The sequence below is a fragment of the Ranitomeya variabilis genome, chromosome 2 (genome assembly GCF_051348905.1).
Source record: "Ranitomeya variabilis isolate aRanVar5 chromosome 2, aRanVar5.hap1, whole genome shotgun sequence".
Taxonomy (NCBI): Eukaryota; Metazoa; Chordata; class Amphibia; order Anura; family Dendrobatidae; genus Ranitomeya; species Ranitomeya variabilis.
Window position 1 is genome coordinate 439,658,896 of NC_135233.1, and position 23,175 is coordinate 439,682,070.

Below are 23,175 nucleotides of genomic sequence, written 5' to 3' on the forward strand. Positions count from 1 at the left end.
CAGAGGAAAATGCAATCATGCAGAAAGTCTATGAGGCACAATTATTCTTGAGGATACTTGACATGAATAAGTCCTTGCTTAGTCCAAAACACAGATAGATATGCTTATAAGGCAGTTCAAATAATATCTTAGCTCAACCAGGGAGGCCTGGGTAATAGTCTCAGATTCTTACAGAGCAGCAACAGCTTACATGTCCAGCAAATGCAGATGGAAGTAAACACGAGCAGCAGATGAAGGAGGATTACTGGAACTGGTGTATGCAGCAGGAACTCAGAGCAGAATAGCAGGATAACCCCACAGGTTCACAGGAGCAGGTATATAGCCAGGGAGTCACCAGAGGTCAGGAGCTGGATGCAAGTCAGAATACTCTAGCACAGACTGAAGGCTGGGATGGAGTTTTATAGCAGGAAGACACAGTGCACATGAGACCAAAGACGCCATCTTGGAAAAGGGCAGTAATGCACAAAAGGTAATAAAAAATGTTCAGTGTCCTGACAGAAATCTTGCATGTGATTGTGGGAAGAGGAGATAAGAGGGGAGTAGAGAAGGAGATCTTGTGAGGATCGGAAGTTGCGTGCAGGAAAGTAACGGGAGACGAGGTCACAGATGTATGGAGGAGACAGGGTGTGGATGGCTTTGTATGTCATGGTTCGGCTTTTGTACTGCAGTCTCTGGGTAATGGGGAGCCAGTGAAGGGATTGACAGAGGGGAGAGGCCAGGGAATAATGGGGGGACAGGTTGAATTTGCGAGCTTTGGTATATGTGAGAGGGGCAACCGATTTCAGAGCTACAGCTATTGTGGTGTTATATAGAGCGGCAGCATCATCCACATTGTGTAGGGAACTTATGTCTGTTAGAGGGAGGAGGGATTCAGAGAGTGAGTGTAGATCGAGGTGTTTAAGATTTCTGCGAGGGTCTGCAAGTTTGTGGGTTGTGGACAAGGAGTGGAGAGGGAAGAGAATGTGAGTAGATTGTGGTCAGAAAGAGGAAGAGGTGAGTTAGAGAGGTTAGATAGGGAGCCGAGGCGGGTGAAGATGAGGTTCAGGGTGTGACCATCTTTGTGAATGGCTGCAGAAGACCATTGAGTGAGAGTTTAGTGGCAGCTGAGAGGGAAGCGTCAATGGGAATGTTGAAGTCGCCCAAGATGATAGTGGGGATGTCAGCGGAGAGGAAATGAAGTAGCCATGTGGTGAAGTTGTCAAAGAAGGTGGTGGCTGGCCCTGTGGGACGGTAAATGACAGCCAGCTGGAAGGGGAATAGATGCGCAGAGTGCACCTCAAAGGAAGGGAGGGTAACAGAGGGTGGCAGTGGGATTGGGGTGAAGCATTTATCTGACAGGAGAAAGCCAACTCCTCCACCATGCTTGCTGCTGGGGCGGGTGGTTAAATAATTTATATTCCGATAGATCGGACTTATGTGGACGTGGCGATGCCAAATGTGTTTATTATTTTTTTTTTGTATTGAGAAAATGAAGCGGATTCAAACTTTTAATAGCTTTAAAAAGATTCTTCCTAGTTTTCTGTTTCCACAGGGGGCTTGAACCTGAGATCGTTTGATCACTTGAACTATATGCGGCCATTATTCTGGATAATCATCAATAATCCAGCACTTGATTAACCCCTGACGTTATGTATGTGTACGGCGCATCTCAGGAATGGGGGTAAAGCGTAGAATATTGGCTCTATATGGACCCCCATATCTCAACAGCTCGAGACCTCTCCGCACTCTCGCTGGCATCTCTCAGCTGATCCCAGATGTCTCTCTGATGTCCGTATGTCCCTCACTGCAGACCCCACAAAATAAATATGTCACCGGGTGCTGCCATCTTTTTCCGTCTGCTATTCTTTGTGCTTCAATCCCTGCAGATCTCCGACCATCTGTCCCCAAGGATCCTCATCCAGGAAGGGACCAAAGTCTGCAAGACGCGCGATGGAGGGCGCAGGTTCAGAACACAGTTAAAGGGGTTGTGTTGGTGCAGATTTAAAGTAGCATTTTTTTTGTGACTGCACTTAATCTATGCATTTTCTCAGGCTCCCAGAGAAGCTTATGGCCTTGTTTCCACATAGCGCAAATACTGCGTTTATTCTGCTGCATTTTTTTTTCTTTGTGAAGATAATCTGCTGCATTAATCTTTCCAAGCAAAGTGGCTGTGATTTTATGGTGCATATTTTTCTATAAAGCTCTGTAGGGGGAGGAGGGTTGTGGGACTAAAAAAAGAAAAAAAAATACATGTAAATTAAAAAAATAAAAATAAAAACCGCTATTGCAATTTTAGGTGCAGAATTAAATCTTTTGTAAAAAAAAATTTCATGAAAACATCCATTTTGAAATGTTCAAATCAGGATTTGTGCACAAAAAAAAAAAGGTTTTACAGTAAAAAGTTGTGCAATCCCTACAGTAAGTATTACTATGATGCACAAAAAAAAAATATTTTGGACTTGTACAATTGCGCAAACATTTTGCAAAAAGTTAATTAGCTTAAGACATCTGAATAATAAAAAAAAAAAGATAAAAAAAACTGAAAGCAAGTAATTGACGAAAGGTGCAAATTAATTAATGAGGCACAAATAATAATAAAGGCTCTCCTAGAATTATTATTAAATCCAGAAAAAAAAAGGAAATGCAATAATTACAGACTATGGCCGGCGTCACACTTGGCGTAAGACAATACGCCACGTATTATACGTCCGTACTACGGCCGTAATACGGAGAAATGTTCCCAAAATATTGATCCGTAGGCAGGGTGTGTCAGCGTATTTTGCGCATGGCATCCTCCGTATGTAATCCGTATGGCATCCGTACTGCGAGATTTTCGCGCAGGCTTGCAAAACCGACATCTAATGGATTCATGTGCTCAAATGTTCGGGAAAACATATATACAGTATATATATATATATATGTCATTGAGACACACACATATATATATATTCTGTATTTAGATTTCATTCGCCGGGGAATTACAAGCACGAGCACACAGCTGCATTAGCAGGGCTCCTGCCTGTAAAATAATTAACCCCTTCAGATGGATTACCTCGTGGGACGTGACGGTTCAGCTGAGGGTATGTACCTTGTGCGTTTATTATTTTGCCAAGCGAGGGTCAGCAAATGGATTGAGAGAGCAATAAATTATTAAAACAACCGCTGTGTTTATTTCATTAAAATACTTTTAAATCGTGTGTGTTTTTTTTTAACCCTTTCAGACAATTGGATTAATAATGGAAAGGTGACATAATTGACGCCTCTCCATTATTAATCTGGCTTAATGTCACCTTACAATAGCAAGGTGGCATTAACCCTTCATTACCCCATATCCCACCGCTACAGGGGGTGGGAAGAGAGTGGCCAAGTGCCAGGATAGGCGCATCTTTCAGACGTGCCTTTTCTGGGGTGGCTGGGGGCAGATGTTTGTAGCCACGTGGGGGCCAATAACCATGGACCCTCTCCTGGCTATTAATATCTGCCGTCAGTCACTGGCTTTACCATTCTGGCGGAGAAAATTGCGCGGGAGCCCACGCCAATTTTTTCCGCCATTTAACCCTTTATTTTAGCAGCTACAGCACTGAAATTTTGCACATACACACTACTAACATTAGTAGTGTGGAATATGCAAAAAAAAAAGGGGATATGAGATGGTTTACTATATGTAATCATGTCTCATATCCTGTCGGGTTTGTGCAGGAGAAATGAAAAGCCGGCAATTGAATTACCGACTTTTCACTAACACCGCTGCGTATTTCTCGCAAGTCACACTGCTGGTCCGTGTGGAATCCGTATTTTTCTCGCCCCCATAGACTTTCATTGGCGATTTTTTTGCGCAATACGCTGACAAACGCAGCATGCTGCGATTTTGTACGGCCGTAGAAAGCCGTATATTACGGATCCGTAATATACGGCTGATAGGAGCTGGGACATAGGAAATCATTGGGCCGTGTGTAATGCGAGTTTTACGGACGTAGTTTCTGCGCTCTTACGTCCGTAAAACTCGCATGTGTGACACCGGCCTATTAGTGTATCAGAAAGTTGCAGATCAATCAGCGCTAGATGTGGACACTTCTTTGAGTGGTGGGTGACACCTAGTGGTAAATTGCTGAACTGCATGGGATGAATTTCTGTGCTTCTCACAAAACAAAATTAGAATATCATCAAAAAGTTAATTTTTTCAGTTCTTCAATACAAAAAAGGAAAAGTGTATATTGAAGATGGGAAATGATCTATTTAAATGCATGAGCTGCCGAGTGTTCAGCGTAACTGCTGGGAAAGTGGTCGGAATTTTCACTTATAAAGAATTAAGGGCAGCTGCATTAGATATCATAAGATCGGAGTTACTGGCAAGAAAGCGGCCACTAACAAGTCTGTAATTTAGATGTTGCCCTATAATGGAGCTGATAGAAGAAGCTCAGATTGTTCCGTTCTAGTGTAATATGAACTCCGGACACTGCGGAGCCGGAATAGGAGAGAGACCCCCTAAGACCCCCAGGAACGAGAGAATAACACCTGACTCATTATTGTACTTTCACCTTTATCGCTCTGGTTTATTTATCGCCTGTTTGGCCCCAAATTCTTCTTTTAATTTGCGCCTTTTTTCAGTATCTTACATTTTCCAGATGTTTTTGTAAAGTGCTAGTGCCTATAAATCCAACATGGGAGTACAGGGGGTAAACATCAATGCATAAGACAGCTCATCCTATTAATCCATGTAAGTACCATGCTTCCAAGTACTATCCCCACGGCCAAAAGTGCTTACCCACAGTGCCGTTCAGACCGGAACACACGCCTCGCCGGCACCGACGCGCGTTTCGCGTGAGCTTTATCAAGATGCTCCTGTCCGTTTCAGCCAGGACACATTAGCCATCACATTACCTGATCCTTTGCTGTTTGTGTCTCTCTGACCTTTTTGTGTACATTATGATTATTCTTTGATGATGTTTATGTATTTATTACGTATTTATTTAAAGTTATACTTTAAGTATTTGTGGGCCTAGTACTCAGTTTTCTTCACATATTTGGAAATTTTTAAACATTTTAGCACAAAATTAAAAGACAAAAATGAAAACATTTATGTTGTGCAAAATGTAGGCGTCATTTTGAAGAATTTGGCAGACAACAAAAAAAATGAAGTTAAAAAAAGCAAAAAGTGATGAATTGGCCCCAATTCCCTCATTGAGCTCCATAAGATCCCCAAATTACCCCTTTACTTCTCTCTACCAAGAAACTAAACAAAAAAATGACCATTTCACTTCTTCCAACCACCAGAGACCCTAAACCCCCCCCCCCACAAACACCTCCTTTATAAGATTAACCCCTTCACTGTCCTAGGCCAAGGATCCTAAAATTAACCCCACTGATGGCTCCAGGCCACCAGGAATTCAGACATGACATTAAACCCTTCATGGTCACACAACTGTAATAGACTCAGCTGGGAAACGTTTAGGTCTTTGGGAGTCGATATATTAACAATATGGTTTCCATTCACTGACAGCAAACATTGCATAAAACTGCAGCCGCACATGAAAACGTCTTCAATGTCCGGATTTTGCTTGGTCTCTACACTAATAGTGTCTGACATGCCATCACCGCCCCCTAGTGGCACGATCCTGGAATGACAGGATTATGGGGTCTCCAGCTGTTGATTGGAGTGAGGGGTGATGTGTATTTCCAGGATGCCGTCCCTGGAGGAGGAGGACGAGTGTGGAGACGGCGCTGGGAAGTACTGGTTCCTTTATAGAGCAATGTGGGAAAGTGTAGGGGGACGTGAGACAGAGCAGACCCCCAAGAGGAGACGCAAGGAATGCAGGGAGGATCCGCTTTAGTTTAACCCTTCCAATGCTCAACTCAAGGAAAGTCATCGTGAAACTCTGAAATTGTGTTATATTGATGTTTACTACATAAGAAAAGTATGTGCCCCCTCCATCTCCCAACTACAGGAGCTTTCCTGACCTCCACCCTACAGCCATAGACATTAATACGCAGTCGGCCCCTCTACAGGAATAACGGCCCCCACTCTTCTGCAAGATTTTGGAGGCATCTGTGGGAATTTTTGCCCCTTCATCCAAAAGAGCATTTGTGAGGTCAGACCCTGATGTTGGGGACACAGTCTCTGCTGGCGTCTGGGCCAGAGTCCAGTGGTGGCGGCTTTACACCACTCCATCTGACACTCGGCATTGTGCTTGGTGATGTACGGCTGTATGCAGCTGCTCGGCCAGAAGGCCTGATGTTATACACCGGGAGTCAATGGGACTGAAATCTAGCTTTTCATTCAGTGATTAAGGCGTGAGTCCCGACCCTGTTCCCCATATTGTGTATGTATCGGGGGACATTAATTGCAGGATAACAGGCTGGTTTATCACCTATACACGGGACGTCTTGGGCCGATGCAACTGACACATTTTGACAATATTCTGATAAAACAAAACAATTCAATGGTTTTTATGCCAATAAAGTCTAATGCTCAAACAATGAAATGTTTTGCAACTTCTATAATTCTCTTTGCTTCATTGAAGAATTGATATAGAAAGTTAGAACGCTGTAGAGCCAAGGACGTGCATCCCGTAGTGTGGTGGTCCTCCAGCTGCGGAGAACTACAACTCCCATCAGAGCATTAAAGCAAGCAGAGCGAGTACCAGACATTTATTTACATCTATTGTATTTATACAGAAATAAAAATGCTCTATTTAGATAATTTTGCTCCTTTCTTTACACATCACTATACAAAGCCCTGATAACCATATACGGACCCCTGCCGCCCCTTTATGGTGGATTCATGCAACCAGCATCCCCCCCCCCCCCCCTCCCCAGAAATTGTAACTCTGCAGGTTTCCACTGTGCATGCCGGGACCTGCAGTTGTGTAAGCGCTCGAGCGTCTCATCCCCTACTCTAGTCACATTTCCATACAATCCTTCTGTATGCTAATTCTACACAGGGGTCTTAAGACCCCCAATATCAATTTGGGTTGGAGCCCTTCCCTCTTAGAGGTAAAGACCATCTGTCATGTCACAACGTAATTCACCGTCATGATATCCCCACGGCGACGACATCCCCCACAGCGACGACATCCCCCACAGAGACGACATCCCCCACAGAGACGACATCCCCCACAGAGACGACATCCCCCACAGAGATGACATCCCCCACAGAGACGACATCCCTCACAGTGTCGACATCCCTCACAGTGACGACATCCCTCACAGTGACAACATCCCCACAGAGACTACATCCCCCACTGTGACATCACTTCCCCTCTAAGCGTGGTTCTGGTTAATTTGCAGAGACTCAGTGTATATACATGGTGGCGCAGGGGGCACAGGCACTGATCCTCTCCCCTCGGCTTCTTCCATCGGGCAGGGTTATTCCGCGGAGTTCGGAAGAGGCCGGTGCGTTTTCTTAGTATTTTGGTACTTTGGTGTAATCTTCGTTTTGGATGTTGCGGCAGAGACATATGGACAGGACAAGTCCTATTAACTGCAGAGGAGATGGAAATGGTGTAAGACGCGGCGACACAGGGGCAGTGGAAGGGCCGGCGCAGGGGCAGCACAGGCGTGGCGCAGGCGTGGCGCAGGGGCAGCGCAGGCGTGGAGCAGGAGCAGCGAAGGGCCGGCGTAGGGGCAGCGCAGGCGTGGCGTAGGGGCAGCGCAGGGGCAGCGAAGGGCCGGCGTAGGGGCAGCGCAGGCATGGCGCAGGGGCAGCGCAGGCATGGCGCAGGGGCGGAGCAGGGGCAGCGCAGGCGTAGTGCAGGGGCGGAGCAGGGGCAGCGCAGGGGCAGAGCAGGGGCAGCGCAGGGGCAGAGCAGGGGCAGCGCAGGGGCAGCGCAGGCGTGGCGCAGGGGCAGCGCACATTAGAAGAAGCGCAAAGATAATAACATAACCAGGCTCAATAAAATTCAGATTCGCCCAAAATTTTAATTTTGTGTCAAAACAAAGAAAAAAAAAAAAGAAAGCAGCCGGACACCATGCATAATAATTAAATTTTTTGTTTAATTTTTTTTAACCCCATCCTGACAGGTTCAAGTCGCATCAAATTTATATATCGAATTTTGGGAGATTTGCTCAAATGATAAATTCAGCTCTGCTACATCTGCATGCGCAGCTACACGGCCAGCACCCCGATCCTCTGCCGTACATCAGTCTTACCTCGGTAACGCCGACTCCCACGCACACGCCCAAGATAATCCCCAGATTGTCCTGCAGCCAGCTCTCCACTTGTTGCACGCAGCCCTGAAACACAATGGCGGCATTTAGAAACTGGGAGCGGCGGAGACTTACTACATCAGAGGAGAACAATGCCTGGCACGTCCACGCTTCAAGTGATACAGTTATATTGCCAAAATGGAGCGGCCCTTTAAGTGCTACATTTTACATGCCTGTCTAAGCAGTGATCTTCAGGTTCCCCTAACAATGGAATGGAAATTTTCAACAATATTTTTTTAAACAGATTTGTAGATGAAATGTCACATGTCATTGGGTTTTATAAAAAAATGTTAAAAACATTGGTACCATTTGATTTTGTTTCTTTGCACTTTGGAAAGGAGTTAACTGAGAATGCATCAGTGAGCTCATTGTGATGAGGAATTGGGACTTATCTCATCTCAGCTGTTTTATGAACATATCAAAGTTGAGCTAAACTTTCGTGTGGTCATAAATCAGCCGAGATGAGCTCAGAAACAGACAGAGAAGAGAGTTACAAGCAAAATTAGCTCGCTGATGGAGCCTCAGTGAAATCATTTTTTGCAGTGAGAAAATGATGGCGACAGGCTATAGAAGGCAAAAGCTGCAAATTATTTTAAGAAACCCAACTACAAGAATATCCATATCCTAAAAATTGCACAATATTGTAAAAAGGAGATTCAAAAACTCACAGCTTGATACAGATTGGCGACGGTAGAATTACAGAAACCTTCAGCTATTGTTGCGTTTTTCTGGCAGGAGCAGGGATACACGTTGGTTTTGTTGGCAAGAGAATGATTTTCAGTCCAGTTCTGGTAACTGATCCAACCACAGCACTGGAGCTGCAACCAAAAAAAACAGCACGAGGCATGACGACAGTACAAACCTTGACGAAAAGTCACTGCGCTGACAAACGTGCCATCACAATGCTTCGATAAATCATCGGGGATCAAAAAAGATGAACTACAATGGGATATGCTAAGTTTTAGAAGAGATTCCCATAGATATAGGGTGTTTATAATAAGATCTAATAGAGAGGCTGCTAGGGGGCGGGTACTTACCAAGTCCCTCCCCTGAAGAGTTGATTAGAGGCGGGCATAATCTAATAGAACAGTATTATTCCATTAACAAAATGTCCAAATAGAAATGAAACAGTTTGCATTGGACACAAACTGCCTACAAAGTAGCGATGTGAGTAGACAGCCCCACAACAAGTCCGGTCAGATAATTAAAAATGATAATGAGGTCCACATGGATCCAAAGGGCTTCATATAAAAAAGTGGGGTGAATAAGCACTTCTGAATGGCAAAGTGTTTCAGTAAGAAATTAAATAAGATGTTACTTGCTTATTGACAGCTCTTCAGGGGAGGGACTATTGTGTCTGCCCGCCCACCAGGAACCTTCTTATAGATAGCCAAATTTATTGGGATCTACAGTGAAAATTGAATTTTTCCATCCTAATTATTATGTATATACTCCTTCAGGACCCCAGTGAAAACCCGCTATGGCGAGCTGGTGAAGGATTGTCCAGGATTGTGCCACCAGCATTGCTGCACCCCGAATCTTACCCCAAGTTCTATGAATGGCCACATAGTTCAGGGCATACTATGCTCAGGGCAATAATGGGTTCTCATCATATTTTATCCCTACTACAAGTCCTAACAGCAACCAATAAAATGAGAAGAATCATGAATTATAGGCTGCGGAATAGGTCAAGGCAGTAATTATACCAGTGCGTTATAAGCGGCTATAAACCTCCCCCGTAATCACCGTTCCGCACTCACGTTGTGCTGGATGTAGTCCCACGTGGCCTCCGAGCTCGCGTTCACGGTGTCACTGGGGTTGTAGTTCACTATCAGCTCATGAATGACGCCCGACATCTCAGTTTTGAGCTACAATCAGGGAATAGGAAAAAAAAAAAAAAAAAAAAAGACAAAAAAAAGTCAAAAAAGAGAAAAGGGAAAGAAGTCAGGCAGCACAAGTGACTGTACCGGGACGGGATCCTGAATGGCATCAGGCGGGCAGCGCCAATGACGCTGAGGGACAGTTCCTCACTCACCCAACTACCTATGTCCAAGGCAATAAACGGAAACCTGAACACAACCAACGACCTACCGAGCCGCTCGATAACTCGCCCAAACACATAATACAACCAAGCTCCACATCCACCACCCACATATGAGGATAACCAGCCACTAATTCATTCACTCCTTATCTATACTTACCCACATATACCCTATACGTGCACTCATCTACCTAATCCCATACAATCACCCATCTACCCACCCAACCAACCCAACTATTCCTGCACTCAACCAATTATCCACTTACCTAATGGTCCACCCACCTATCACTAACCCAATCAACCATCCACAAATCTGGCCACCCCACAGTCCAACCACCAATCCGCACCCCTGTTCGTCCATCCAATCTGCCCTCCAGTCCATACATCCGCACAGCCACGAATCCAGCAAATTAATCCACCTACCCATCCCCAAAACTATCCATAGACCTACCCACAGATACCATATACCTTCACACATTATCAATCCCATGCAACCACCTAACAACCAACCAAACCATATATCAAACCAACTATCCACTTACAAGTCCACCTACCCATCCAATCAGCCACAAATCTACCCATCTACCACCCATGTATGCAGATAACCATCTAGTAAAATCCAGAGGCCCATCACCCACTTAACCATAGACCTACCAACATACTGTATACCCTATACTTCACACACCTATCAATCCCATACAACCAGCTATCCACCCACCCAACTAAACCACCCACCCAACTAAACCACCCACCCATCCAACTAAACCACCAACCCACCCACCCAAACCACCCACCCATCCAATCCACCCAACTAAACCACCCATTCATGCACTAAAATCTACCTAATGGTCCACCCACCTATCACTAACCCAACGAAGAATCCATGAATCTTTCAGACCACCCCACAGACCATCCACCAATCCACACCTCTGTCCGTCCATCCATCCGCGACCCAGTCCGTCCATCCATCCGCGACCCAGTCCGTCCATCCATCCGCGACCCAGTCCGTCCATCCATCCGCGACCCAGTCCGTCCATCCATCCGCGACCCAGTCCGTCCATCCATCCGCGACCCAGTCCGTCCATCCATCCGCGACCCAGTCCGTCCATCCATCCGCGACCCAGTCCGTCCATCCATCCGCGACCCAGTCCGTCCATCCATCCGCGACCCAGTCCGTCCATCCATCCGCGACCCAGTCCGTCCATCCATCCGCGACCCAGTCCGTCCATCCATCCGCGACCCAGTCCGTCCATCCATCCGCGACCCAGTCCGTCCATCCATCCGCGACCCAGTCCGTCCATCCATCCGCGACCCAGTCCGTCCATCCATCCGCGACCCAGTCCGTCCATTCATCCGCGACCCAGTCCGTCCATCCATCCGCGACCCAGTCCGTCCATCCATCCGCGACCCAGTCCGTCCATCCATCCGCGACCCAGTCCGTCCATCCATCCGCGACCCAGTCCGTCCATCCATCCGCGACCCAGTCCGTCCATCCATCCGCGACCCAGTCCGTCCATCCATCCGCGACCCAGTCCGTCCATCCATCCGCGACCCAGTCCGTCCATCCATCCGCGACCCAGTCCGTCCATCCATCCGCGACCCAGTCCGTCCATCCATCCGCGACCCAGTCCGTCCATCCATCCGCGACCCAGTCCGTCCATCCATCCGCGACCCAGTCCGTCCATCCATCCGCGACCCAGTCCGTCCATCCATCCGCGACCCAGTCCATCCATCCGCGACCCAGTCCATCCATCCGCGACCCAGTCCATCCATCCGCGACCCAGTCCATCCATCCGCGACCCAGTCCATCCATCCGCGACCCAGTCCATCCATCCGTGACCCAGTCCATCCATCCACCCAGCCACCAGTCCACCCAAATAAACCCTCCAGTGACAGTGTCCCCCCCTGCAGGTGGGCGACCATTGCCGGACCCTTGTACTTACAGATTCCCTTTGGAGGTAAATCAGGACCCCAGCTGCGATCTGAGCGAGGAGAATGACGAGCAGGAACGAGAAATACTGAAATAAGAACGGAGACTGTAAGGACAACGACCTGAATCACAGGGAATAACTCACAGGCGCCTCTATTCTATCGTATCATTTACGATGCAATGGTCGTTTATTATTTTACATTTTATTGCTGGTGATCGGGGATGTCGGGCTCGGGAATCAGTACCAGAGCCATTATTCCATTTCAACAATTTACATAAAACACTTTGAAAAGTAAAAAAAAATCTTTGTGAAAAGTGAAGTTGTACAAAAATGTAGCATTTTTTGGGGGGAATTTTTTGGGCAGAAATGGGCAAGACACAGAGGGGCTACACCCGACTGTCAAGGTCTTCAGAAACTAGTTTGTTTCGCCTCTTAATGACTTTGGCGCATGTTATCCCCGCACACCATCATTAAGACTGAAGGAATAATTAGTCAGTGAAATACGCACCAGTCCTAGCAGACAGCGGACTTCATTCACAGCCCCAATGCAGCCCAGGAATCCCATGATCATTGTGACGCCTCCCACCGCGATCAAGATGTACGAGCCGATCTTCAGCGAGGACGAGGAGCCATCTGTGTGCAAGACAAGAATGGAGAGTTACATACCAGCCCTCAGTCCAGTGGTGGCGGCTTTACACCACTCCATCCGACGCTGGGCATCGTGCTTGGTGATGTTCGGCTGCATGCAACTGCTCGGCCATGAGGCTCCCGGCGGGGGGGCAGTGTTTGTGCTGATACCAGAGGAGGTCTGGACTCTGCTCCTCAGCACTCGGCCCCCCCACTCTAACATTACAGCCCTGGCTCCATATGTCGCCTCCCGCTCAGGACAAGCAGTAACTTGTTTTCTATTCTTAAAACTGTTGACTTTTCTATTTTCCTTGCGGAAGTCCATGTGACCGGTCTGTGTTGTGTTAGGACGGTCTCTGACAGTCTCTTTCCATTTGCAATCTGCAGTGGAGCAGAACCTTACAGGTCAATGATCGACAGATGGCATCGGACCAACACTTCCATCCAGCGGGGTCATTTCCCATCAGTAACTTCTCGCATATGTTACTTGTGCCACAATAACCCAATCTGTCAGTTCTCTTCCAGATGCAGCGCCCCTTATGTCCACAGGTTTTGAGTGGTATTACAATGCAGATCCATTCATGTAAAAGGCTGCAATACCGAACACAGCCTGCAAGCCATGGTGGCGCTGCTTCACTTCTAAACATGTGAAGCATCTTATGAGCAATCACATCAGCACAGCTCAGGGACGTCACTTCTCCTCCCCATAGAGGTTTTCTATCTTAGCACATTTCAATCCCCAGTTTTCAGATTTGCATGAAAAACATAAAACATTAATGCCAACATTTACTGCTGGTGATTTTTCTTTTAGGTCGTAGCGATGATGGGAAAGGATTTGTAATTATTCACTTCATGATTTCTGTAAATGTAAAATTTAATGGACGATTCATTAAGAAATCTGACATAAAATATCTTAAGTCGAAATATCTTCGCTCAACTCGGAAGATGCTCAACAATTCTGCAACATTTAGCATTTACTGGCCGATCCCGGCCAATAGGGAGACAGCACAGGATGGATGGGGAGAGTCTATGCCCACCTGTCCCGGGCCAATAGGGAGACAGCACAGGAGGGAAGGGGAGAGTCTATGCCCGCCTGTCCCGGCCAATAGGGAGACAGCACAGGATGGATGGGGAGAGTCTATGCCCGCCTGTCCCGGCCAATAGGGAGACAGCACAGGAGGGATGGGGAGAGTCTATGCCCGCCTGTCCCGGACCAATAGGGAGACAGCACAGGACAGATGGGGAGAGTCTATGCCCACCTGTCCCGGCCAATAGGGAGACAGCACAGGATGGATGGGGAGAGTCTATGCCCACCTGTCCCGGGCCAATAGGGAGACAGCACAGGAGGGAAGGGGAGAGTCTATGCCCGCCTGTCCCGGCCAATAGGGAGACAGCACAGGATGGATGGGGAGAGTCTATGCCCGCCTGTCCCGGCCAATAGGGAGACAGCACAGGAGGGATGGGGAGAGTCTATGCCCGCCTGTCCCGGACCAATAGGGAGACAGCACAGGAGGGATGGGGAGAGTCTATGCCCGCCTGTCCCGGCCAATAGGGAGACAGCACAGGAGGGATGGGGAGAGTCTATGCCCGCCTGTCCCGGCCAATAGGGAGACAGCACAGGAGGGAAGGGGAGAGTCTATGCCCGCCTGTCCCGGCCAATAGGGAGACAGCACAGGAGGGATGGGGAGAGTCTATGCCCGCCTGTCCCGGCCAATAGGAAGACAGCACAGGAGGGAAGGGGAGAGTCTATGCCCGCCTGTCCCGGCCAATAGGGAGACAGCACAGGAGGGATGGGGAGAGTCTATGCCCGCCTGTCCCGGCCAATAGGAAGACAGCACAGGAGGGATGGGGAGAGTCTATGCCCGCCTGTCCCGGCCAATAGGGAGACAGCACAGGACAGATGGGGAGAGTCTATGCCCGCCTGTCCCAGCCAATAGGGAGACAGCACAGGAGGGATGGGGAGAGCCTATGCCCGCCTGTCCCGGCCAATAGGGAGACAGCACAGGACGGATGGGGAGAGTCTATGCCCGCCTGTCCCGGCCAATAGGGAGACAGCACAGGACGGATGGGGAGAGTCTATGCCCGCCTGTCCCGGCCAATAGGGAGACAGCACAGGACAGATGGGGAGAGTCTATGCCCGCCTGTCCCGGCCAATAGGGAGACAGCACAGGAGGGAAGGGGAGAGTCTATGCCCGCCTGTCCCGGCCAATAGGGAGACAGCACAGGACAGATGGGGACAGTCTATGCCCGCCCATCAAATTTATCAGAAGTTATGCCACTCTGGTGCTGCTATTAACTCCAGAAATGGAATTCTAGGAATTAAAATGTAAGCAGCCTCCTCAGAGAGGAAGAAGACTGGACCTCCAGCGCCCCCCATTCTACTCTCCCTATCTAGAGACTACTTGCATATTTACATTTCCAGAGGAGGTTTACAGGACCTACAGGTGTCCCCATGTCAAACTGGTACTCTACACTATGAGAAATTTTACCCCTTTAAGACCCCATCCTAGGCCTCTCACCCAGCCATCCAGATCTCCTGCTTTGCACTGATGAGAGGCAAAAATCTGAAACACGTGTCTGCAAATGGAGCTTCTGCTTTGGCTCATTATCCTTTGTAGTCAGGCCAATCAGTGAAGCAGAGGAAAGTGGTGCTGGGGAATAGCGCCAGGGAGGAAGAAACCTGGTGTGTCAAAGCACTTCCCAAGTATCTTCATAAAATTACCATTTTGTAGGTTTAGATTTTTCTGGACTTAGCAGAACTTACGTAAGACGGCGATGAAACTGGTTTTATCCACCAGGATCCATATTCCGAACCCGAGGATCACGGCTCCGAGAATCTGCAAACAAGAAGTGAGATTAATAACCAGATCGTCAGCCAGGAGGACTGATCACACCGTACATTAGACGCAGCTCTGGATGTGACTGGAGTATAGCAGATGATGACTCCTACCTGCACGAGACTTTCAGTGGATCTCCACCAGTGACACTCTGGCCGTTGCAGAACTACAACCCTCAGCATGCCCTGGCAGCTGGATATGAAACTTTGCATCAGAACCCCAATATGGGGGCAATCAATGATCCTCCCCCGAGGATCCAGGGATGGATCTGTTATCTGCTGCGGCTGAAACCTTCCTACATGTTTCCATTAACAAAAATAGAAAAGGGGAATGGACGATATGATCCCGGTGTTCGGACCTCAGCTTTACCCAATGAGCCGAAAGTGAGGGGTCAGGAGTGGAAGGGTTAATGCCGCCCTGCTGCACCTGGACAGACCTGCTCAGCGAGATGAGGAACCTGGAGGAACTTGCTGAATCTACACAAAAACCCTCAGCAAAGAAAGTACACGGCTTCGATAAGCAGCGACACTAATCAGCGGCTCTAAAGGAAGACGTTAGCGGCCAATGGAGCGTTCACCGCAGCCCAGATAACAGAATCGGGGGGTAAATATCAGAAGCGGCGTGATTGGGGAGTATGGCCACATGGTCAGTTCATGCAAAACTACAAGTCCCAGCATGCACTCCACTGCAAATTAAAGTCATGGAGGATTTTTCCAGATTCCTATTTATTAATTACGCAGCATGAACCTAAACTGACATTAGTGTCCGTCTGTTCAGATCGATCCCAATCTCCCAATAGTTTGCGATAATAAAGCCACTAGGTGGCGCTGCTGCGCTGAAGCTTACAGGGATTGTCCAGGAGAGCGCCTCTTCCCAGAAATTACCGCACAGGAATATTTACTTATGCAACGGGATATCAATCTAGGTAGATTGTCAGCTCTTTGGCCCGGTGGTTGTAGGGAGTTACCGGTGATTATGCCTTCGGCTCTGGGGCGTATGGGATGTGCGGCGCCTGGTACCCTCCAATACTCTTCGGAATGCACTTTATACAGTTTCCTATGTGTGGAGTCACGCGGACCCCCAACCCGCACAGGGACACCGGCTGCTCTCAGGGCTATGGAGTCGGTAAGCCAAACCTCCGACTCCTCAATTTCCATAACACTGACTCAGACTCCACGACCCCGACTCCACAGCCCTGGCTGCTCTCCGGTTTCTTGCCACCTCCTGGGTGTACGGGCAGATACCGGCCGCCCTGTCTGGCGGTCACTGCCACCACACGGCGAAATGTCCAGTCCCAGAGGGAACGAATATTTGTCAAGGGGAAATCAGATCTCTGCTGACATGAGCGGAATCTAATTGTTACAATGTATCAGTGCAGGTGAACTGTATGGATTTAGCTCGCAGAGCATTGTCTGGTACGGGGTATAATTCAGAAAGTGACACTTCAGGGCCTGAAACAGCGCCCCCCAGCTGTCATTTATAACACTACAAACGGCCAGGACCGTACAGGCTGAAAAATCGGGAATGCTTCTATTTACTGACAACAAGCAGCAATCTTTACAAAAAATAAATAAAGAAAATGGTGGAAAGATTGCACAGGTTTATAGAAAGTTACAGAACCCTCTGCAAACTGCAAGTTACCCCAGGATTTATTGTCCATTCGCACGCCAAGGAGACCGACCTCTGGCTCACCAGCGTCGTGACCGCTTCAGCGCGGTCTTTTCCAGGAATCTCGGCTTACGGCGCCAATGACTGGTGCTTACGGACATGCGGCACAGAAAGGGTTAATGCAGGCATTCCCTAAATTCCCAGGATGGGTCCAGCTGTCCTTTAAAGTACAGTTGGGGGGCAGCAGAGGAGCACGGGGGCCAATCCCACAGCTGCTCCATGTCAGTGCGTGGGGAATGTCCAAACAGCTGCAGCGCAGCCGCGCTTAACCCTTCACTGCTCGGCGGTTACAACGGCTCCCGTTCTTATACAGGATGCGACCGTCCAGTTGTTGCAAAACACCGGCTGATACTTTCTATCAAACTTTGGCCTCGATGCATTATTGCAACTTTTTTTTTTTTTCCTTCTTCTAGTTTTTGGTGTTTTCATATTTTCCCCAAATGCTACATTCAGTAACTGCAACTTTTTAAAAAGTTGCAAAAGTTTTGCAAAGTTGCCCCATTCAACGAACTTTTTGCTTTTGTTTTCTTTTCACAGCAAAAAGTTTTTGGAGCAAAATGTTAAACTTGTGAGTGACATTTTAACGGAACAGGAGAATTTTGGCTACAAAAAAGAGTTTAAGACTAAAATAAAGAACGTTTTTAATTCATGAACTGCTTATGCCATATTGAAAAATTGTGCAAAAAAATAAAAAGTCATTGATTAATGCACAGAAAAAAAAACCTCAAAAATGATGAATTGGGCCCTTTTTTGTTACAATTTGTTGACAGTTTCAAGATCTCTGCTTGTTGTCGGCAGATGGAAGGATTCATGGTTACATCCAGGTGCATAAAACCCGTACAGAGCCCAAAACTTGAGGGTGTGAGAGGACTCGCTATAATCCCATCAGTCTTCTCAGACTTCGGGATGATACATTTTACCTGCACTGATACATTGTAGCACATGGGGCGAGAGAAGAATCTATGCAAATGCAGTGTGCCCACCTTTGGCTATGGCGCCCCCTAGGTTTGCCCTGGCACAGCTCATTTCCTGCAGACAGACAGGGAGATGCCACGTACACAGATTATTTCGCAGAGGTTACAGCCTAATGTTTAGTAACAGGAAGCCGCAGATCAGGAGCTTTATCTGTTCCTCATTCTGTGCAGACAGATACACGGCTCCATCATCAGAAGGGGAAACGGCCCGCAGCTTCCGACCCATTCATCCACATCAGCCATCCACACCGCTCACAGGAGGGGCAGAAACAGCTGCTCATCCTGATCCTGCTGGTGCACCAAGAGAATGCTACAACTACAGTAAATACTGACAGACACCGCACACAGATCCAACAAGATCTTCATATAAGGAACCTATAGGAGGACGAGGAGGAGATTTCAGGGTCAGGAGACGTTTTATTAATGAGGAAGGAAATTACAGTCTGTGGGAAAAAACTCACTGTAGCAAAGTATCAGCTGTGAAGGGCGATCTTCCTCTATATACTACAGTCATATGAATAGTGATAGGTCTCATGTCACTGTGCAGAAAGAGCGCCACTCCTGGCCATGGGCAGAGTTTGGTATTGCAACTCAGTCCTCATTACTTGGCTACTAAATTAGATACATGTCAGGTACAAAAGTGGCATAAAATCCATCATTACCCTGCACGGCCAAGTGCCAAACTGTCACTCTGCTGCACCCAAGCGTCGGCGTCACTATCCCGCACCCCAAGTGTCGGCGTCACTATCTCGCACCAAGAGTGTTGGCGTCACTATCCCGCATCCCAAGCGTCGGCGTCACTATCCCGCACCCCAAGTGTCGGCGTCACTATCTCGCACCAAGAGTGTTGGCGTCACTATCCCGCATCCCAAGCGTCGGCGTCACTATCCCGCACCAAGAGTGTTGGCGTCACTATCCCGCATCCCAAGCGTCGGCGTCACTATCCCGCACCCCAAGTGTCAGCGTCACTATCCCGCACCAAGAGTGTTGGCGTCACTATCCCGCATCCCAAGCGTCGGCGTCACTATCCCGCACCCCAAGTGTCAGCGTCACTATCCCGCACCAAGAGTGTTGGCGTCACTATCCCGCATCCCAAGCGTCGGCGTCACTATCCCGCACCCCAAGTGTCGGCGTCACTATCTCGCACCAAGAGTGTTGGCGTCACTATCCTGCACCCCAAGTGTCGGTGTCACTATCCTGCATCCCAAGTGTCGGCGTCACTATCCCGCACCCCAAGCGTCGGCGTCACTATCCCGCACCCCAAGTGTCGGCGTCACTATCCCGCACCAAGAGTGTTGGCGTCACTATCCCGCATCCCAAGCGTCGGCGTCACTATCCCGCACCCCAAGTGTCGGCGTCACTATCTCGCACCAAGAGTGTTGGCGTCACTATCCTGCACCCCAAGTGTCGGTGTCACTATCCTGCATCCCAAGTGTCGGCGTCACTATCCCGCACCCCAAGCGTCGGCGTCACTATCCCGCACCCCAAGTGTCGGCGTCACTATCCCGCACCAAGAGTGTTGGCGTCACTATCCCGCACCCCAAGTGTCGGCGTCACTATCCTGCATCCCAAGTGTCGGCGTCACTATCCCGCACCAAGAGAGTTGGCGTCACTATCCCGCACCCCAAGCATTGGCGTCACTATCCTGCATCCCAAGTGTCGGCGTCACTATCCTGCATCCCAAGTGTCGGCGTCACTATCCCGCACCAAGAGAGTTGGCGTCACTATCCCGCACCCCAAGCATTGGCGTCACTATCCTGCATCCCAAGTGTCGGCGTCACTATCCTGCACCAAGAGAGTTGGCGTCACTATCCCGCACCCCAAGCATTGGCGTCACTATCCCGCACCCCAAGTGTCGGCGTCACTATCCTGCATCCCAAGTGTCGGCGTCACTATCCCGCACCAAGAGAGTTGGCGTCACTATCCCGCACCCCAAGCATTGGCGTCACTATCCTGCATCCCAAGTGTCGGCGTCACTATCCCGCACCAAGAGAGTTGGCGTCACTATCCCGCACCCCAAGCATTGGCGTCACTATCCCGCACCCCAAGTGTCGGCGTCACTATCCTGCATCCCAAGTGTCGGCGTCACTATCCCGCACCAAGAGAGTTGGCGTCACTATCCCGCACCCCAAGCATTGGCGTCACTATCCTGCATCCCAAGTGTCGGCGTCACTATCCCGCACCAAGAGAGTTGGCGTCACTATCCCGCACCCCAAGCGTTGGCGTCACTATCCCGCATCCCAAGTGTCAGCGTCACTATCCCGCATCCCAAGGGTCGGCGTCACTATCCCGCACCAAGAGTGTTGGTGTCACTATCCCGCATCCCAAGTGTTGGCATCACTATCCCGCACCCCCAGTGTCTATATATGCCCATGTCGGGACAGGTGCAGTGACGGGATGACCTGTATGGCGGGCTCCTCACGAGGTTTGGTCGGACTTGTGTAATCCACAGTACGGGACCCCAACTAGGAAAAGGAAAAAGGAATAAAGAAAACAATAGGAAAGATAAGAGCGGCTCCGATACACTGCTGCTAGGAAACACGAGGAGAAGAGAAAAAGACAGGGACCTCACGCGGGGTCAGCCAGCACATGGACCGGGGCCAGCCAGCACATGGACCGGGGCCAGCCAGCACATGGACCGGGGCCAGCCAGCACATGGACCGGGTCACGGGCAAAAACACCATTATTGTCACACTGTGCTGATAAACATTATAAAGGAGGCTCCCAGAGTGGACAGCGCAGGTGACCGTGTGTTATTGTTCGCTCTCATCAGTCATTTCAGGCTGGGGAGGGGCGGCCATTATATTTGTCATCTATCTGCAATCCATCAAGCTGATTCATCCATTTCTGTGAATAATATTAGCAGGAAGTGATTAAGGGTTAATGGCCCCATCGATACTTACAAAGAACAGGAGGTTAAATAAGAACAGGAAGTATTTGATCACTTTCATGCAGCCGCCACTTGCCATTTTCTCTGGGTTTTAGAACCTGGGAAAAGAAGAAAAAAAAAAGAAATAGACATCGAAGGGTTAATAACCTTACATTTATATAGCCAAGGGTCATTTTTTGCAGTTCATGAACTTCAGGAAGTCAACAACTTCAGCTCTGCTATTCCAACCACTGGAGGATCAAGCAGCAAAAAGCATCCCAGCACCCCGGCCAGCCCCATACCCAGCCGTCCTCGGCCAGCCCCATACCTAGTCGTCCTTGTCCCTGGCCAGCCCCAGGCCCATACCCAGCTATCCTCGTCCCCGGCCAGCCCCATAACCGGCCATCCCCAGCCAGCCCCACACCCATATACCCAGCCATCCCCGGCCAGCCCCAGGCCCATACCCAGCCATCCTCGTCCCCGGCCAGCCCCATAACCGGCCATCCCCACACCCATATACCCAGCCATCCCCGGCCAGCCCCAGACACACACATTTTATCTACATTGACACATTGTAACACACCATCAAAAACAGGAAAGTGATTTGAGCCATTTATGGACCTCAGAGGATTTCTTTAAAGTGACAGTACATCATTAATTCCACATCTACGTTTGTTACCACTAATCTCCGGTGAACGCATTAGTTGCGCAGTCGCACCGTCCGTTATTATAGATGGCGGCTATCTGTCTGCATTACACCGTGCTGAGGGCTTCTATAATTAGCCAGTGCCGATCAAGTAAATAAGTGCACGGGAAAGAGTTAATTCCCTGCTGAGGATCCCAGGCCCATGGCGGTCCTATAATGGGATTATAATACAGGGCCTGTAGTGTCACCTGCCGAACAAGCCCAGACACCCCACAGCCCGGAGCGGGCGTCACTCCCTCCACACCACTTTACGCCCTAATTTAACACCCAGATTTCAACAGTAACAAAAACTGCTTGTTGGGTGTAAACAGAACACTGAGCAAACGGGACAATCGCTTATATGCAATTCCACAAAGTCTCAGAAGTAGGCCTGGGAGTTAGTTACCAGCGCCGTGATAACATGGGATACAGGCGGGGGTCCCTCATCCCTCAAGGATACATGTGGGGGTCCCCCGTCCCTCCAGGATACATGTCAGGGTGGGGGGGGTGTCGACATTTACAAGCAGGGACCATTTTGCTGTGATGCTCTGCAGCCTCTCAATCATGGCGTCTTCGAGGACTGGCACGATGCAATGATATTCGGAGTCCCACTACCACCCAGGACCCCCGGCCAAGCCTGCTTCTGCTTCTTTGTGTACAGCGCCGCCTAGAGGGGGGACCTGTCCATTGTCATTAGCAGTATTGTGTCACATGGGGAGGGCTGCAGACGGGGGAACAATGAGACCTCTGTGTTCCCCAAATAGGAGGAGCACTCCTCCTGTCCCCCCTGCACTGGCATTAATGAACGAGCCACGGGGGGCTACCAACAAAGGCTGCACAAGAGCCCAGTCTAGCAGCTGCAGGTCCGCGCTCTCCTTTTATATCTATGGAAATGAACTTCACCGAGGCCTCGTTCCCAGGGGCGCAGACACAAAGCCCAGCATCTACTAAAGGCAAATAATCTGATTGTCAGAGATAAGGGCATATGTCCGCAGGAGACCACCACTCTACCCCTATAAAGAGATGTCAGGGTCAGAGGTCGCCGCCTGGTTAAACCCTGCACTATTCCCAATGTCATGGTAATTTCCGCACTATTATAATTCAGCTCCATTCCAGAGCAGCGATCAATATGGCGACACTCGCTCATTACCAGCAATCACAAGAAGAATGACTATTTAGGTGGATTGGCACAATATGGCCACAGCTCGCCTTAGACGACCCCCAGCAATTATCGTGGCCAAGAAGTCCTTGTTCTATTCATCTTTATTGACTTATTGCGGAAAGTGTCCATAAAACCTTTTCCTGCGAGAATTCATTGCTTTACAGGATTTATTTCAAATAATTCAGCGCCACCGTTGT

The 23,175-nt window shown here is 49.0% G+C and overlaps 1 protein-coding gene across 3 annotated transcripts in view; it reads right to left on the reverse strand.

Annotated features, from left to right (window-relative positions):
* Positions 1-6,612: 6,612 nt before the first annotated feature.
* CD82 (CD82 molecule) overlaps positions 6,613-23,175 on the reverse strand; it is a 47,134-nt gene continuing 30,571 nt past the window's right edge. For all 3 annotated transcript variants that reach the window (XM_077287071.1, XM_077287072.1, XM_077287073.1), the window contains 8 exons: positions 21,166-21,250; positions 15,548-15,620; positions 12,665-12,789; positions 12,169-12,243; positions 9,945-10,052; positions 8,853-9,002; positions 8,128-8,211; positions 6,613-7,459 (listed from right to left, as the gene is read on the reverse strand). In XM_077287071.1, the coding sequence (XP_077143186.1) occupies positions 7,382-7,459; positions 8,128-8,211; positions 8,853-9,002; positions 9,945-10,052; positions 12,169-12,243; positions 12,665-12,789; positions 15,548-15,620; positions 21,166-21,231 (759 nt within the window). In that variant the 5' untranslated portion in view covers positions 21,232-21,250 and the 3' untranslated portion in view covers positions 6,613-7,381. The remainder of the gene's footprint in view (positions 7,460-8,127; positions 8,212-8,852; positions 9,003-9,944; positions 10,053-12,168; positions 12,244-12,664; positions 12,790-15,547; positions 15,621-21,165; positions 21,251-23,175) is intronic.